This window comes from Colobus angolensis, unplaced genomic scaffold (genome assembly GCF_000951035.1).
Source record: "Colobus angolensis palliatus isolate OR3802 unplaced genomic scaffold, Cang.pa_1.0 Scaffold81, whole genome shotgun sequence".
NCBI classification, from domain to species: domain Eukaryota; kingdom Metazoa; phylum Chordata; class Mammalia; order Primates; family Cercopithecidae; genus Colobus; species Colobus angolensis.
The window spans coordinates 10459907-10479843 of record NW_012121932.1 but is presented as its reverse complement, the minus strand read 5'-3'; the positions used below and the strand labels follow the sequence as shown (position 1 = coordinate 10479843).

The 19937-nt window shown below is 37.2% G+C and overlaps 1 protein-coding gene across 2 annotated transcripts in view; it reads right to left on the bottom strand.

Moving 5' to 3' along the window:
- DISP1 (dispatched homolog 1 (Drosophila)) overlaps nucleotides 1-19937 on the bottom strand; it is a 214850-nt gene that overhangs the window by 56704 nt on the left and 138209 nt on the right. For both annotated transcript variants that reach the window (XM_011929485.1, XM_011929484.1), the window contains one exon: nucleotides 6757-7282. In XM_011929485.1, the coding sequence (XP_011784875.1) occupies nucleotides 6757-7265 (509 nt within the window). In that variant the 5' untranslated portion in view covers nucleotides 7266-7282. The remainder of the gene's footprint in view (nucleotides 1-6756; nucleotides 7283-19937) is intronic.

The following is a 19937-nucleotide window of genomic DNA, read 5'->3' as shown; positions in this document are numbered from 1 at the left end:
AGAATCTACAAAGAACTCAAACAAATTTACAAGAAAAAAACAAACAACCCCATCAAAAAGTGGGCAAAGGATATGAACAGATATTTCTCAAAAGAAGACATTCATACAGCCAACAGACACATGAAAAAATGCTCTAGTCATCTTTCAAGGGCCATTCATGTTCTGCTCTTCTTAGTCAGACTGTCCCTAACCTCAATAACCTACAGGGATCCTTCCAGGGGATCCTTCCCACCTCTCAACTCTTAGAGTTATTTATTGTTTCTACTGCAAAAGAAATATCTTCTTATTATTATTCTACTTATTTTATTTTTTAACTCCCCAGGTGACTCCAAAGACAATCAGCTAGGTATAGGACTTGTTGGTATAAGTCTTTCCTCATGGTGGGGAGACACTATTTTCTGCCTTTTAAAATTCCTTATTGTGGCTGGGCGACGTGGCTCACACCTGTAGTCTCAGCACTTTGGGAGGCTGAGGCGGGCAGATCACTTGAGGCCAGGAGTTCAAGACCAGCCTGGCCAACATGGTGAAACTCCATCTCTACTAAAAATACAAAAATTCGCTGGGCATGTTGGTGTGCACCTGTAATCCCAGCTGCTCAGGAGGCTGAGGCAGGATAATCGGTTGAATCCAGGAGGTGGAGGTTGCAGTGAGCTGAGATCATGCCACTGTACTCCAGCCTGGGCAATGGAGCAAGACTCTATCTCAAAAATAAACAAATAAATAAAATAAAATAAAATTCCCTATTGCTCTCAATTAGACATGTTAATTAATGGCTGAGTAATGTATATGAGGACAGGAATCTACAAATGTAAAAGCCTGAAGCTTTAAAATGAAATCTAAAGCTTTAAAATAAAATCTATTTAAGCTACTTAATATTTGGCAATAATTAAAACAGACATATTAAATGTGATCCTTGCAATAATCTTTATTTTATTTTTATTTTTTTTGAGAGTCTCCCTCTGTCACCCAGACTAGAGCATAGTGGTGTGATCCTGGCTCACTGTAACCTCCACCTCCCAGGTTCAAGTAATTCTCCTGCCTCAGCCTCCTAACTAACTGGGACTACAGGTGCTTGCCACCACCCTGGGCTAATTTTTGTAGTTTTAGCAGAGACGGGGTTTCACCATTGCTGGCCAGGCTGGTCTCGAACTCCTGACCTCAAGTGATTGGCCCGCCTCAGCCTCCCAAAGTGCTGGGATTATAAGCTTGAGCCACCACACCTGGCCTTAATTTTATTAATCAGAAGACTAAAAAAGAATTTAAAAAAAAAAACCACAGATGGTTGATATAATGAATCTTTTAGAAAGATTTATTGGAGTTTAAAGAATCAAAAGGGGATGAAAGAGAGTCTACTATACAAAAGGTGGTAAGCAGTAAATGGTCTAGACTAAAATCACATTTTCTATCTGATTCTTTAAAACATTCTCTACGGCTTAAGTGCTTTATAAACAAACAAACAAACAAAAACTTCAAAAAACACTTTCAAATACAAACAGGTGGGCCCATTTGTGGGACAGCTGCAAATAGCAATAAAAATTGATAGCACTTAGGATCTTCCATCACCATACAATTTTACTCTAAGGCAGTCAATGTTCAAGATATCCTTTAAAGTAATGTGAAGTCATAAATACATCTTAAACATTAATTGAATAATATTTTATTAAGTACTTACTTGATGTTACCAATTTAAAAAGAACTTGAAAATTACATAGCAATAAACCACAATAAAGAAACTAAAAAGACTTGAAGTTTCTGGGAGAGATCAACCTCTAGAACCTTTGTTACAGTAAGTTCCTGAAAGAGTTGTGTAGAATATCGAAAGGCAGTATTGTACAGCATCCTCATTTTCAGAATTCCATACCAAGGACATCCTGTGCAGACTTTCCCAAACTGCCCTGTTCTCCCATACATAGCAGCTCTATCCAAGAACACATTTGCTTCTGTGGATATTTTATTGGTTGGGGAAAGGACGAGACAGCACCTCACTCGGTGCCTTGCCCATAGCACAATTCTGCAAATATAATACCTGCTGGCCTGAGTCAAAGTGCTTCAGTGTTCATTCTAAGATAAATCCCATCAGTATTGCCCTCAGTGCATTGTCATGTATTACCCAGCAACCTCATTCTTTCAAAGAAGCTCAGGGGACATCACTCTTTCACTGTTACTGTTACTCTGTAGTCCTCTCTGGAAGCTCAATGTCTCAGCTCTGTTTACTTAGTTCCCTTCTTCTGTCTTCCCCATTTTAGTGAATGGAATTACCATCTACCCAACCAGTTGCTCAAGCCAGGACACTGAAAATCAGTTGTGATTCTTCCTCCCTTTGCTCCTCCGATATCCAATTATCCACCAAATCTAGTAGATTCCACCTCCTAAATCTCTCTAGAATGAATTTATTTATAAATCATGGTTCAAGTTATCACATTTCTCACTTGAACTACTGCAGCAAGCCTTCCAGTGTTCTTCCTATCTACAACGGTCCTGATCCAATGCAATTTGCTCTCCACAACGCAAATGATGAAGTTTTCTAAAATGTTTCTTACTGTGTGTGTGTTTTTTTTTTGTTTTTTTGTTTTTTGTTTTTTTTGCTTTAAAATTTATAATCTCACATCAATTAGGATGCCTATTCTTAAAAAAAAAAACAAAAAAAACAGATAAAATAACAAATGTTGGCAAGGATCTGGAAACACTGGAACTTTTTGCACTGCTGGTGTAAAATGGTGCAGCCACTATGGAAAACAGTTTCTCAAAAAGCTAAAAACAGAATTACCATATGCTCCAGCAATTCCACTTCTGGTCTGAGCATATACCCCAAAGAATTGAAAGCAGGGACTTGAACAGAACCGAAGTTCATAGCAGCATTATTCACAATAGCCACAACACCCAAAGATGGAAGTGTCCATCAATGAACTGATACAATGTAATATGTAATTGATAAAATGCTATAATGTAATATATAAATATGCAATGGAATATTATTCAGCCTTAAAAAGAGAGGAAATCATTACGCATGCTACAACATGAATGAACCTTGAAGACATTATGCGGAGTAAAATAAGCCAAACAGAAAAAGGCAAGTACTGTAGGATTCGACTAATTTGAGGTATCTAGAGAAGTCAAATTCATGGAGACAAAAAGTAGAATGAGCCTTTACTTCTAAGCAACTTCTCCGTGGGTCTCAATTCCCTTTTAAATAACATACTTTTTTTCCAGAAGGCAGTTAGCTTAGGTTGCCAGGGGCAGGTCGATTTATAATTTAGTGAGTATGGAATTTCAGTTTGGGAAGATGAAATAGTTCTGCACAAAGGTAGTAGTGATGGGTGTACAACAATGTGAATGTACTTAATGTCACTAAACTGTACACTTAAAAATGATTAAAATATTAAGTTTTCTGTTATGTATATCTCACCACAATAAAAAAATCACAAACACACACAGATCTACAATGGGTCCTCCTTAGCCTCAGGATGAAGTCTCGAGATTGCCTCAATGTGGTTTACAATGCCCTTCAGGACTTAGTCCTAGCATACCTCTCCTCTTGCTACCATTCTCTCTTCCACTAGGGTCCAGCCATATTGACCTATGCTGGAGCTGAGCGCACACCACCTTGTAAAAGTATTTGCATAAATTGTTCCTTCTACCTAAAAGACAAGCCTCTTCAGTTCTCTCTCCATCTGTAACTTTTCTTCATCTTCAGCCCTGTGTATTCCTTCTTGATAGTACTTACCACAATACTGTAGCTGCCTATTTGCTTTACTGTCTCCCTTCCTACTAAAGAATGTCTCAACTTTTTTGGAATTACATCCTCGGTGCCACATTGCAGATTATATAACTAATGTGGAAAATAGCAAAGTAATCATTGAGGCACAATAAAGTATATAATATACACAAATGGACATATACTATTCCTCTGCAGGCATCTTTAAAATATTTTATGTCTATTACAATAATAGACATAACATAACAATATCTGTTACAGATAACAGAAAGCTCAAATTCTTGAGATACAATTCTAAATACAAAAAATTTCCCTCATACTAATCTACTTTCTTCTACAACTTTTTTGACGGACAATTGTGGCAATTTTTAAGTCAGCGTTTTTCAAATTAAGTATGAGAGTGTTTTTATTTCTCTCATAACTTTTAAAATGTAAACATTATATAGCTCAGTCACAGCCTTTACTTCTAAGCAACTTCTCCGTGGGTCTCAATTCCCTTTTAAATAACATACTTTTTTTCCAGAAGGCAGTTAGCTTTTCATCATTCTTTCTCTTTAGATAACATACAAAGACAAATCCTATACAGACAAGTCTGTGGACCCAGTGGTCATACACAGTCTGAGGTCAGTCCACCATGATTGCAAAAGCCCCGGTTCCAACAATGACTCCACAACCAAGGGTAGTGACAAGCTCAGCCACCTGCCTATCAGTTTGTTTTTTAATGCCATTCTATTTAAAGTGTACACAGGGATCTCATTGCTTTTGAATTAGGTCACTGAGAAATGCTAAGTCAAAATCCTGAAACTCTTGGCACAACCTTCCTTATTGAAAGGATTGGTTATTTGTCCACAGTTTTATTATGTTGTGATTTTTTTAAAGGAGGTATCAGCTTCAAAATGCAGAAATATCTTATTTCATACTTTGCAACCATATAATTTATTATTTGAAACATCAATATTTATGATAATTTAAAAATCAACTGTTCACACAGTTTGATTCAAAATGGAAAGAGTCTAAAACTAGTCATGTAGCACAATGTTGTCATGACAAATCTTCTGAGAAATGACGTTGGTAAATGTGAATTCTTATCATACCCTATAACTAAAAGACTCTCAAATCCAATATGGAAAGTGTATTCAGAAACTACAGAAACATGCTGTGAAGGACTCTCCTCTTTTCCCCTCCCCACTCTTTCTTTCTGCTTTATTACCACATTTCCCTTCCTCTTTTTAAAAAGAGTGTAACCAGATAATCTCAACAATGTTCAAAACCTGATAAAGGTCAAAAGTATTTATCCCTTAATCCCTTTTTGGATCTGACTTTTTTCCCTTTTTTGTAGATACAGAGTCTTGCTGTGTTGCCCAGGCTGGCACTGAAGTCCTGGGCTCAAGCAATTTTCCCACCTTACAGAATCTTACAGGGATTCTGTAATTCCTGCAGCCGTGAGCTGCAGCACTCAGCCCTGACTCTTTAATCAAAAGTGAATTTGCTACATGCATACAGTGGATTACTACTCAACAATAAATGGAAAAACAAATACATACAATAATTAGATGAAACTCAAAAACATTATGCTGAGCAAAAATTGCCAAATATGAAAGAGTACATACTGTACGATTCCACTTATATGAAGTTCTACGAGCAGGCAAAACAAGTCTATAGTAATAGAACTCAGCAGTGATTGCTTCTGGTGAAGACAGAGGTAATAACTGAGAAGGGGCACGAAGGAACTTACCTTCTGGGGTGACAGAAATGTTCTATATCAGACCAAAATGTGGGTTACACTTTTGTACACATTTGTCAACACTGTTCAAACTGAATAATTAATATCTGTACATTTCCCTGTGTGTAAATTATACCCTAATTTTAAAGAGAATGCTCTTTTTCTAGCTAATTATACTTTTTTTATCACTTAAAAATATGAAATAATACTAGGTCTCTACAAAGTACTTAGTATTTTATAAAATATATTATCATTGCTAACCTATGCTGAATGCAACTTAACTTACCCATGGAAAAAATAGCTGAAAATCATATATATGAGAAACTATGGGCTGAGGTGGAAATAAGCACGGACAATGATATTGATTTCTCTAATACTTTTCAATCTACCAGATCTAAAAATGCTTTACAAAAAATATTTTTTAAAGTCCCATGCTACAATTTACAGGTTTCATCTGCTATGAAGGCAATTGCTACTTTCATTTGATCTCAGCGTACTACACAGTCACCAAAACACATGAATAGAAATTGTCGAGTACAGTCATAAGGCAGCATAAGGAAGCAAGGTTTTTTTGTGTGTGTGTGTGTGTGTGTGTGTGTGTGTTTTTTCCTGGGAGATGGAGTTTCACTCTTGTTGCACAGGCTGGAGTACAATGGCATGATTTCGGCTCACCACAGTCTCCACCTCCCAGGTTCACGTGATTCTCCTGCCTCAACCTCCCGAGTAGCTGAGATTACAGGCATGCACCACTAAGCCTGGGTAATTTTTTGTATTTTTAGTAGAGATGGGGTTTCTCCATGTTCGTCAGGCTGGTCTCAAACTCCCAAGCTCAGGTGATCCGCCCGCCTCGGCCTCCCAAAGTGCTGGGATTACAGGCATGAGCCACGGCACCTGGCCAGCAAGGAGTTTCTTTACTTCTTTTTCATAAATGCTCACCACTATCAATAACTGCAAATAAAGGATGGCTGCTTAGGTAGTCTCGTCATAAATATGCTTCCTATGTACAATAACAGAAACTGCTAACAATAAAACTTTTTGTTGAATTTTATAACTTAAGGTCTAGCAGAAATTCCTAACCAGTTTGCAGACAGGGAAAGGGGAAGGGAGGATTTGACTAAGAAGTCAGTGGATACAATAGATATACTGTATTATTTTATTTGCGTTTTTCCTGGCTTCACACAATCCACAGAATATGCATTTTCGTAAGTTTTCTTTCTGTGCCACATTTTTCTCCTCCCCTTTCAGGAAAATGAACACAAATTGTCATGTTCATGTGGAATTAGTTGAATGCTAAAAGCAAAACTTTCAGACCACTTACCTTATGTTGGCTATGTGCTGTTGCACAGGCTGATGCTGAAAATGGTCAGGCCACGGATGATGCAGGCAGAAGGATGGAGAGGGCTGAAGACAGCACGTAGTCTGATACACAGGTGAATGATTTGGACAAAGAGATGCAGAATACTCGGAGTGTGGCTGCATGCAACACGAGGCCAAAGCAGAGGGTGCTGCAGGGCTAGCCTCAGGATGGCACTCTTGGTGACTGCTATGACTAGTCAAAGGGTGATGGTATGGGCAAGGATGGCAGCATTGGGGTAACATCTGAGGCGTTCTTTGGTTGTCTAAAGGCAGAAAGGATGATTTAACTGTGCCATTAAGTTGCAGGCATCCATTTGGACTCACTTTTGTTCTTGTTGCTTCTTTGGGTGTGAGCTGCTGGGCTGCATGGTCTCCATCAGAGGGGGTAAGGGGACTCGGGTTAGCAGCACTGGTTGTGATGCTGCTGTTGCTCAGAACCACAAAATCATTGTTTCCATTGCTCATAGCCATGCTCCAATTTCTTGACCCTAAGAAAGAAAATCACATAAAATCACCCAGTTATAGTCAGGCAGGCAAATATGTAGGGAAGATAAGTATGATATTTAAAAACAGCTCTTTGAAAATGAGGGTTCTTGCAGAGTTTGAGACAGTGGTGGAAATTCAGCAGCATCTGTGATGGAACCAGCCAACACAGTGGCACTCCTCTTCTTTCCACCAGCTATTTTATGCACCTTAAGAACCCTCTTCTGTTCCCACTGATCTCTTTCCTCCTGCCCACTTCTTCTTTCAGTGCCTTTTTTCTCACCTCATCCTAGATGCACAAGTGATCAGTTAAGAACTAGACCGTTTTGCATATGAGAGAGGAGAGGATACAAATAGCATCCTTCAGCTTTTCAACAATATCATGCTTGGCTTGTATGTTCTGATCTAGGAGTGATGGACAAAATGAAGGGCCACTCTGAGGGTAATTAGTTGTACAAGGTTAAAATAATTTGAATAATCTTAAGAATATTTTATATCTTAGAAAAATCTCAAGAATATATGACTTTTCCTTTTGGTTATTCAAGTCTGAGGATAATAAATTAAAACCAGTCAGGAAAGCTAAGAATTCTAGCAACCAAAATATCAGATGCAAAATTCTATGTAATATACTACAGGTAACAATGCTTGCACATGAGAAAAATAATACTATGGGCGGGATTTGCTTCAAATGATTTTTTCTTACTTCTTTTTCCTTCCACCAAAGGGTTCAGGCCTTCAGTATAAAGGAAGATCCTTAGATGCTCAAATTACCAGCAGCAAGTGTGTCCAATCAACAAACAGAAAAACAGACAATCTCCCTATCCCTTTGCCCACTACACCTGCCCTCTGAGTAACACACACACAAAATCTGGGAATTCCCAGTAAAAAAAAAAAAAAAAAAGTCATCAAATGCTATTAGTCTATTCAACATACACATGAAAGCCAACAACAACAAAAAAGAAAACTGTAATTTTGCTCACTAACCCTTCTAGCATGCCATTCTCTAAGTAGACAAAACGGCTTGTGGAGGGATCTCTCTCCAGTCCTTCCCCACCTCTGGCAGACACACAGGTAACCAGAAGAAATCCTCTTTTTCAGTCTGAGTACATCGTAATCTCACTGGCAAACCTGGATCTCCCAGGAGGATTCCTGTGTACATTTTCACCCAGTATGTAAACTGCTCAGCAGGGGCATTTGTGAGCAGAGCATGCCCATACTAGGATGTAAATGTAGCATATTTACCTTTCAGACAAAATTCCTCAAACACACCCTACCCCACATACACAAATTCAGTTAAATAAACATCATGCAGTAGGAATTTCTTCATAAATTGCTTAGTGGGAAGACAAAGCATTTAAAAACATCAATATATATATAAAATCAATTAGATATTACTTCCCTCATTTAGTCTTACATCACTTTTGAAAATGGCTTGCCAATCCCAAGCTTCCTTTTATAATGACCATTGAGAGGGATTCTGAACTGTAGTAAATACAGTTGCTCTCTCCTTCATTAAATCACTTTCCAATGTAGCCAGTGTTAAACAAACATCCACTGTAAAGCATTTAAATCATATACCCAACACAGAGTAATAGTAGTTAAATGTATTATGTAAACTAGCAGGAGGTAGGGTAGATATACTGACTGGCAAGAGCACTAATCTGATCCAGGAGGCGAGAACTCATCTCATTGTTTTCTGAATGTGCCATCTCAGCAAAATCTGCTCATTTACGCTTCAGTTTACTGAAGAATATAACCTCCCTTTTGTTGTTAACAAAAGAAAAAAGCCATGTGCAAAGGTTATGAAGATAACAAAACATAAATTAAAGGACATTTAAAGAAGCACTGGACTTTTCTTAAAAAGCTAATTGAAATGTAAGATGTTTAATTGTGTGTTAGATGATGTAGGAAACAATCACTAGATGAGATCAATGCAATTATTTCCCAGAATTAGAAACTCTCATTGTACAAGCATTCCATTCAAAGAAATCACTGAAGGCACATGCTTTTCTCCAACCTCCACCTGTACCTCAGTTAAGCTATCACAGCTGATGGGATCTGCCGGGCTAACTGGGAAAGTCAACAACTCCTCCTGCCCTTTCTATCAGGAGGGCTGAAGGAAGGAATACTTCTAATTTGTTGGTTTGTTTTTACCACCCCAGGTTAGTTAATATATTATTTCAAATAGTCTACTTTTTCCTAGGTATTTAATTCAATCAATTCTACTGATTCTAATCACAGACGCTGGGTAAGTTATGCTAGTGAGAAGCATCTAATAACAACAAATGACTTAAAAGTTTGAAAGTGCAACTGGCTGTTAGGGTTTGGATCTGTGTCCTGCCCAAATCTCATGTCGAACTGTAATCCCCAGTGTTGAAGGTAGGGCAGAGTGGGAGGTGTTTGGATTATGGGGCTAGATTTCCCTCTTTGTGCGGTTCTCGTGATAGTGAGTGGGTTCTCGTGAGATCTAGTCGTTTAAAAGTATGGTACACACGTCCCCCTCAACTTTCTCCTTCTCTGACCAGCTTCCCCTTACCTTCTGCCATGATTGTGAGTTTCCTAAGGCCTCCCCAGAAGCTAAGCTGGTGCTGCCACATTTCCTGTACAGCCTGCAGAATTGTGAGCCAATTAAACCTCTTTCCTTTATAAATTACCCAGTCTCAGGTTATTTTTTTTCTTTTCTTTTTTTTTTTTTTTTGAGACAGAGTCTTACTCTGTCGCCCAGACTGGAGTGCAGTGGTGTGATCTCGGCTCACTGCAAGCTCTGCCTCCTGGGTTCATGCCTTTCTCCTGCCTCAGTCTCCCAAGTAGCTGGGACTACAGGCGCCCGCCATCACGCCCGGCTAATATTTTAGTAGAGACAGGGTTTCACCATGTTAGCCAGGATGGTCTCAATCTCCTGACCTCGTGATCCGCCCGCCTCGGCCTCTGGAAGTGCTGGGATTACAGGCGTGAGCCACCGCGGCCGGCCTTTTTAATTTTTTTTTTTTTTTTTTTGGAGACAGGGTCTGGATCTGTTGCCCAGAGTGTAGTGAAGTGGTGTAATCTTGGCTTACTCACTGCAACCTCCGCATCCCAGGTTCAAGTGATTCTCCCACCTTAGCCTCCTGAGTAGCTGAGACCACAGGTGTGTGCCACCACACCCAGCAAATTTTTGTATTTTTTGGTAGAGACAGGGTTTCACCATGTTGGCCAGGCTGGTCTGAAACTCCTGACCTCAGGTAATCTGCCCACCTCGACCTCCCAAAGTGCTGGGATTACAGGCGTGAGTCACTGTGCTCAGCCCAGGTATTTCTTTATGGTAGTGCAAGAACTGAATACACTGGGCTTCAAACAGAATCCCATCAACCTCTAACTCCCTTCAAAGAACCCTGAAATACCCCCTAGACCTTTCTCAATCTTTATGTTTCCCTATCTTCTAATTAAATCTGCTTATCCTCAGTAAAAAAAAAAAAAAAAAAGTTTTCTTTGTAACCAGAATCACAACTATCATTCTCTTTTAAATTTATTACAAACGTATCATTTTGTAGTTACACAAGAGTTAAATAGATTCTTATATGCCAGCCAGGGACCTAATCATCATTTATAACATTTTTTTCCTGCATGGTAAAATGCAGTTCAAATGCCAAATAACTGACTTACAAATGAATTTTTGGAACACAACCTATTTTGTAACTTGGGAGACTTCTTGTAATGAAGTAGGAACTAGTAAAGAACAATTTGAACTCTGGCTTGTATTTGAAGCAAGTCACAGGAGTGTTCTCTGATTCCATTTCTTTAATCATAACATGGGACCAATCAATTTGACCTCATAAATAAGTAAAAACTACAGGTAAAAAAATTTAGAAGTAAAAACAGAAAAAATATTTTATGAAATGTCTATAGATTATTTAAGTTCAATGGATGCATTTGGGTAGGTGTTCAGATGACCAGCCAGAATAGGAAAGTATTTCACTCTGACATCAAGAGTTGACCCTAAGGCCCATACAGAGAAAGATCATCCCTTCCCCCCTTCATCCCTTCTTTCCTTCCCCACCTTTTTTTTTAAGACAGGGTCTTGCTCTGTTGCCCAGGCTGGAGTGCAATGGTGCGATCATGGCTCCCTGCAGCCTAGACCTCGCAGGCCCAAGCAATCCTCCTGCCTCAGCCTCCCAAAGTGCTAGGATTACAGGATGAGCCACCATGCCCAGCCTCCTTTTTCTTTAGAACTGAGATACATGAGGAAAAAATCCAGTCTGAACCTAAGATGGAGGGAACTAATAGGAAAGACATGATAGAGGACGCATAAGTATAATAAAAAGGAGTGGAATAAGGAGTTCCTGAAAGAGAGTGTTAATACCTTTACATTTGTCAAACTATTGTGATAAGTGTAATGGTACATGATTATGAATGCAGTGATAGTAATATTTATAGTGAAAGTTTAAAATTGGTTTTGGGTAAAATATAATGAGTAACTTTAAAAGACAGCTATGCTGAGGCTGGGCACTGTGGCTCGTGCCTGTAATCCCAGCACTTTGGGAAGCTGAGGCAGGAGGACTGCATGGGCCCAGGAATTTGAGATGAGCCTGAAAATATAGTGAGACCTTATCTCTAAAAAAAATTTAAAAATTAGCTGAGCATGGTGTTGCTTACCTGTAGTCCCAGCTGCTTGGGAGGCTGAAATGGGAGGATCACTTGAGCCCAAGAGATGAAGGCTGCGCTGAGCTTGAGAGCATACCACTGCACTCTAGCCTGGGTAATAGAGTGAGACCCTGTCTCAAAAAAAACCACACACAAAAAACAGCTATTGTTGAAATCGCCTGTTCTCCCAGGGCCATAACACACAGGAGAATGCCAAAAAAAAAAAAAAAAAGGCAAGCTATTATTGAAGCATTGGCCTGAGATGTGATGGGCCCACACCAAGATATTTTAGTGCATTTCCTGCTGTTCATGAATATAACACGCCAATATTAATAAATTCAAGCCTCTAATCTCATATCCCCTATTTTACCTTTACCTTTTTAGCCAACATTTTAATGCCCAGAATGATTTAGCAGTTTTGGTGCCAAAAACCATCTTTTGATTAAATTTTAAAATATTACTGTGAGAAGGTAGAAATGTTTTGAAAACCATAATGGGCTATATAACACAAGAATGTTAATACCCTTGTATATATAACACTATGTATGTATACATACATATATATATATGTATATACACACACACACACCCTTGTAATACCCTTGTATAATACGTAACAGAAGTAAATTGATATATTGAAGTATAGAGAGGGGCTGGGCGCAGTGGCTCATACCTGTAATCCCAGCACTTTGGGAGGGTGAGGCGGATGGATCACGAGGTCAGGAGATCCAGACCATCCTGGCCAACACAGTGAAACCCCATCTCTACTAAAAATACAAAAAATTAGCTGGGTGTGGTGGCGGGCGCCTGTAGTCCCAGCAACTTGGGAGGCTGAGGCAGGAGAATGGCGTGAATCTGGGAGGCGGAGCTTGGAGTGAGCTGAGATCGCGCCACTGCACTCCAGCCTGGGCAACAAAGCAAGACTCCGTCTCAAAAAATATATATATACACACACACATATATATAAAATATAGGTGTATATATCTATATATGTATATGTGTGTGTATATATATCTACATATGTATATATGTGTATATATATCTATATATGTGTATACAGAGAAAGAGACATTTCAATCATACTGAAATATAAAGAGAAAAGTGTCAGAGTTCATGTGATTAGATGGTTCAAAATAATGACATCGACTCTTGTTTGGAACTCAGGAAATATACAAATATATAATAAGTGAAAATAATAATGCTTCAGACAAAAAGTTGCATCTCATTGAAAATGCTGTCAGGATTATGATACTTTCATTTGTCAACAATCACATATCACCTAAGGATGGGGACATGTCCTGAGACATGGGTCATCGGGTGATTTCACCACTGTGCGGTCATCACAGTGGACTTCCATAAACCTAGATGCTGTAGCCACAGCTAGGCTATATGGCGTGGTCTATTGCTCCTAGGCTACAAACCTATACAGTATGTCACTGTACTAAATTCTGTAGACAACTGTAATGCAGGGATTTGTCTACTACACATATCTAAACATAAATAATAAAAGATGATAAACATATCTAAACATAAAAAGGTAATGTGCTGCACTCCACAGTATTACCATGGCTAGGCCATAGGAGTTTTTCATCTCCATTATAACATGGGACCAACATGGAATATGTGGTCTATGACTGACCAAAATGTCCTTATGTGGCACATGACTGCATCATACACCAAAATATGTTAATGACACACAATTTGTACAAAGGATGCAATCAAACTAGATGGCTCCCAGAATACAAATAGTGTTAAGAAAACCTCATAGCAGCTACTTGGAATTGGCGGTCAGAACTGCTAGTGTGGCCAGAAAACTGCCAAGGTGAAATCTAAATGTACTGTTGAAGAGAATACACAGACCTGTTCCAATTACCACAGTAACCACTTAGCAAAGCCATCACTATCCTTAACAAACACAGGGATCATATAGCCTGAAGGAACACCATTTTCATCCCCATCAACTGTTACAATTGTACACCTCTTTGCTATTTCTAAAGCACTTTCTCACAAATGATCTCACTTGAGTTGATCCTCCTAATAGCCCTCTGGAAAAACCGGGGGCGGGGGGCAGGCATTACCACTCCATTTTGCAAGAGAAAACAACACAGAGATTCTAAGTAAGGTGCTCAAAGTCACACACTGATGACAAATGGTGAAGCTAGGAAACACGATGCCAAGGTTTTGAGAGCTTTCTGATAAACTGTATTCTGTACACTCACATGATGTATTTTAGAATAACTCTTTGCTTCACCAGATCCCTAATACCAAACTTAAGAATAAATACCAAGACTGGATCACCAACAAGATCCCTTGTTGTAGCCAACCATCTTTTTCAGAAGAGTCATGCTCCCTATAGCAGTTTCATTAGATAAATACAAAACACCAAACCAGGGCTTCCAAATATGAGGATCACCTAGAGATGCAGTTAGAATAAAGATTTGATGCAGTACATCAGGGGTAGGGCAACAAGTCTCCAACAACATGTCCATACTGCTGATACCTGGAACATATTTTGCACAGTAAGAGAAAACCACAAACTAGGTGAGGAGACTACAAGAGAATTATACCTCAGGTGTGGCAAGATACGCACAATTAAATCAGAATGAACAAAAATAAGTAGGGAATGTTAACAACTGACAGAAGTAAAGGCCAATTTTTCTATTTAAGGCAGAGAAATGTAACAAATTTAACAATAGAGGTTCTAATCGATAATCAAGTTTAATCATGGCTTGTATCATGACTCCCAAACTGTTTTTCATACATGCAAACAACAGCTGTTAGGATTTTGATCTCTTTAGTGCAACTCATATACACGGACTGAAGCACCTGCCTAGTTAACTGAGACACACATTTTTCCCTCTCAAGTGGCACTAGATATTAAAAGATGGATATATAAAGAGACCTTAAGTCTTTCTTTACATCAGGTATAAAGGCAGTCTGGGGATACCTGTATCCATTATTTACCAAACCTGTTTTAATATGAAATGGTTCCTCTACAATTGCTTCATGCTTATTCTAAAATGATGGACTAATTTCTGATTACTGGTACCATGTTGGCCTATTAACATTTAGTGTTATGGCCAGAGAAATAAGTAGCTGCTCTAAATGCCAACAGAAATTGATAAAGAACTGTAAGCATTTCTGTAGAGGGGCTATGTAGAAGCCAAATCAGGCAAGTTTTGTCTCTAGGAATATTTTTCCCTTCAAAGGGCTATTTAGATTTTTAAAAAATCATCTCACTATGTCAAGTCACTTTTTTCACAATACTCGTATGAATTTATTATTAAACCCATTACAGAGAAAACTGAGAATTAAAAATATTAAAGTAACTAATCCAAATCACATGATTCAATCTCAGACTAGTATGACTCTAAAGGTAAGGCTTTTCTACTACCTCAAGATGCCTCTAGAGCAATGCTAAGTCCAATTAGCTTTATAGGACCACAAGAGGCTACTGATGTAAAATTCTGTCTGAAGGTCCACATGAAAAGTAGTCTATGAATTTGATATTTCCCAAGATTGTTTTAAAAGGTACAATTCAGCAATCAAGAGTGTCAGAGACATATTTCACTAAATTAAGGAAAGGTGTTATTCATCCATATATCATATTATGCAAACTTTAAAAAGCGAGGCAATGGATTGATCTTTGTTGTTATGTAGTATATTGACTATTTAAGAATAATGTAATCGTGACGTTACAGCAAAATCTGTATCTTTAATGAAAGAATCAGACACTTGTAAAGAACTAGAAAGGATGGTCTTAAATAAAGAAATATAATCTTTTTCCCTTCTGAGACAAATTACATTTTCTTATTTTCCTTTAAGTTTGTAAACTTTCTACTGTTAAACTCTCCTTCATGAGAATACTTATAAATAGCTTCACCAAATCACTCGTAAACATTTTGTATATTGCAAAGGACTATACAAAAATAATGTGTTAATTCTAGTATTCTCCTTAAGCATAAACTGCAATAAGTTGAAAGCCATTTTCCCAAAGAAAACAAACAACATTATATATTTGAAGATCTATACCACTAAATATATATTTCATAAGAGCCTACTAGGTATTAGTTAGCTTTCTGCCACACTAGGAGAAAGCAAACTGAGTTCCAGGAAATATGAAAATGAAGGTTAGCATTCTTTTACAATGAGAACATACTGTTCTTACTATTCAATTTATGGGTAGTTTCAACTTCTGATGATAAGCACCACCTTTGAAAATGAAATACACCTAACGTTTTTAGATAACCTCTATTAATATAATTATATACATGATATATATTGATAGAGGCACTAAGATATATGGATAAACTGTAAATGTTTTGTTTCAATATTCATGGTATTTACAAACAGCTTAATGATACAGAAGAAAAATTAAAGTTTCCAGATAAAGTTTCCCCCTAGAGTTACAACAAAAAATATGAAAGTAAAATAACCTTAATGGTATTGCAGTGTATCTGCCATAACAAATCTGAAAGCCCTACATTTGGAAAGCAGTATTACTGCTAGAAATGAGTTAGGTTGTAAAAGCAGAAATTTTCATATATAGGGGCGAGTGATAGAAATTTCAGGGTTGTAGAAACATCAATTTCATTTTTCTTATTTTGTTTTACATCCAATGTACCTTTGGTCTATGTGGGAACAGAAATGTGGGTATAAAATGAAGTTTACCTCTTTCAATCTCAGATAAGTGATATCAGTGATATTCTCCATTTAGCATAAACACTTATCTTCCTAAATACATATTTCAAGAGCACTCTCACAATATTGCAATTATTAAAGCACTTTTCAGAGATCTCTTTTCCAGGTTCATCCACAAAAATTATCATTCCATGTAATATTCACCACTTCTCTCCACACTCAGTTATAAGTACCGTGCCCATAAGCATCAATGCTGGAAAGAAAGAGGTAGGGGAGACTTCTTACAGCTTTGCACTTCTATTTCAGATGAGTTTAAATTCCATTAAGCTGCACTAATTTCTTTTGAACCCTAAGTTTGGAGAATTATGTGAAACTGTATAACCAAAAATATACAAACTAAAACTAGAGAAACTTTCCATAATCAGGGATGTCAAACAATGGTCACTTTAAAAAAATTCTACAAAGTTCTCCTATATAAGCAGTTATCTAACCCCAAAACTAGCCAAAACATTTAACTAGGCTCTGCTACAAGTCTTAAGGTATGCATTAAATATGAATATTCATAAAATTACAAGTCTATCACAGCAGTCTCATCCCTGGCTGCACATTAGAATCACTGCAGTAATATTTAAAAAATTATGATAAAAGGGTCCTGGCCCCAGAGATTGAGGCTCTGATTTAATTCATATTGTAGCGAAGTGTGGCCATTAGCATTTTTTTAAAGCATCCTGGGTAATTTTAACGTGCAGTCAGAGCTGAGAGCCACTGATTTATACTTTATATAATTAATGCTGATCAACTTACAAGAACAAGCAACTGCCACTCAAAATATTCAACATTCCGAAAATATTGCTTGAAATGCAGAATATTGTTGCATATTAGAAAACAGTTGGACTTGGCACTCTAAGTTTATACTATTTTTACTTTTTTTTTATTGCTCTTGTTACAATGAAAAGAGATTTCATCTGCAGTACTTCTTAAGCTGGAAGGGTGGGGACAAGGGTGCAGCAAGGAGAAAGTCTTAGTAAGATACTAGCTCAAGCAAGACAACAGTGCAGACTTTATGTGGAACAATGTTGTGGAAATGTGAAACAAGTTGCCATAAAGCCTTTATTATTTATTAATCTTTTGAAGAAAATTTGGGAAGTAGCTAATTTGACTAATGAGTTTATTTAACACTCAAGAAAAAGTATGTCCTCAATGTCTGGTCAGTCTCTAAAATGAAGGCTCAAGATCCTCTAATAAAAGAGCATGTTCCCTAAAGTTCCATGCCAGGAAAAAAAAAAAAACACTTTTGGTGGCATTTTAAGCATCTTAAACTTTCCAATTCTAAGGTTAGACAGTCGGCAGATACCAGGACTGTTATTTAGCCTCACATACCCACCAAATAAGAATTACAAGATGGTTTGTTAATAAACAGGATCCTTAAGATGTGATAGGTGTGTCTTTAGGCCATGAGATTTCATTTGAAACTATTTTGTCTCAATGAAAATCACAAAATGGGCAGCTTTACAACTGAGCAATCTATCTGTATCACTATAGCTCTTCCCCAGTAGAAACAGGATCATATTACTGAGCTTAACAAATGTTGTTGAACACATCACAAGCATGTCTAAAAGATACCATGCATGTTTAATACTTCACACATCTCAAAACCTCAAAACTTAGCAGCCCAAAGGGGGAAAAAAACATCACTGAGATAAATTAAACTAAGAAAATTTTACTCCCACACATTGTTAGGCAAAAGAATGTGAGAGAATTTTTAAAATGTCCTTCATAAAGCCAAAAACTGAGATCAATCACCATAAAGCACTTAAAAATTGTTTGATTTAGACAGTGTGTGTTGTTTTTTAATACCACACTTAGAATTATCTAAACTTTTCCCACAAATGTTTAGTATCTAATACGAAGCCCCACTCCCTGCTGTTTTGTGAAGTTTGAGAAGTAGCAAATCAAATTTCCTAGAGCAGCTCCCCAAATGGGTTCTTCCCTGCAGAGTCCAGCAAATAATGTCTTATGAGAATCCTTTAGTCTACTGCGCAACTTGGGAAACATCACTCAAGGTATTTGTATAAAACACAATTAAAGAAAACTCTGAGATTTGCTTCAAGCTTAGAAAAACATCAAATTTATAAAGACTATCTTACTTGAACTGAATCAGTAAATTAACTCTTAATAAGAGCCTGGGTGCAACTTTTATAAATCTTTCTCTATTCCTTAAATTATTACTATAAATGCTCATGAGTTCTGCTCTTTGCTTTCTTATATGTATTAGATGAACTGAAATTACATTTACTATTGTGTGGGATTCTTGTTTGCTTACAAAGGTAATTAAATCATATTTTTCAGTTAAATGTCCTTATTTAGCAATCATTTTGGTAAGCACCTACTAGGTTCCTTATACAGTTTTCTTGGAATCTAAATATGAGCCTGTAATACATAAGCCTGTTTAATAGTGATTAAAATAAGAGAATAGAAATCAAGAAGGAGAGAACAAAAAGCCACCATCTTTTCTGAGTCTAGCTTTTCTAATTTATTTTAATTGCTCTGTCTTATATTTTTTCCAAAAGGCTGATAGACTAAGGAGCTCATATGTCTTGATCCTAAACAACTCGGTTTTGCTTCCTGTGTTAGAATGTAATCAGGAATTGCATTTTTTCAAAAACAGAAAATGTTCATATCATCTGTATGTCAAGGCTGTCCATCATCCACACTGAATTATAAGAATCATACAGCAAGAATGCTCAGATCGAGCCCCAGAACTCAAAGCAGTTAGAACAGAAGGTAAAGAAGTGATGCATAGCAAATACTGAAAAGCAGATTTCCCCCAAAGGCTCAACCGGTTCAATATAAACTGCAAAGCAAGTGAGATTAGATTTAAATTTTGGATGAATCCACTTTATAATACATATTTCCCAGACTGAATTAAGGTAAACATGTATTTTCTAAACTACTTTGTAGGTCAATCATTTCAGACACTGAAAACATTACACATTTTTTCATAATGCAAATAGTTCATGATAACAATTCTAAAATTGAGGTCTAAGATGTGAGCTATATGATGCATAGAAGATACATAAAAATATCTTTTTTAATACTAAAACAAAAGGTTCCAAATAAAGTAAAATCAATAAAATATCCCAATATTTGATATGTTGGCAATAAAAGCAATCTAAGATAATCTATTGGAGATGCAAGACTAAAAGAAACATGAAATAATGCAAAAAGAGTTTTAACATCTTAGAAAGTAGAAATGTGTCACCAGATATTAAAACCACGGGAAGTAGAAAACCCACTACCTGCAAGTGAAACACTCATAAATTTAGAGGTTATTTACATAGTTTAGTGATTTCCCAGCCATCAAAGGGAACTATAGTTTTCTTAATTATAAATAGTATG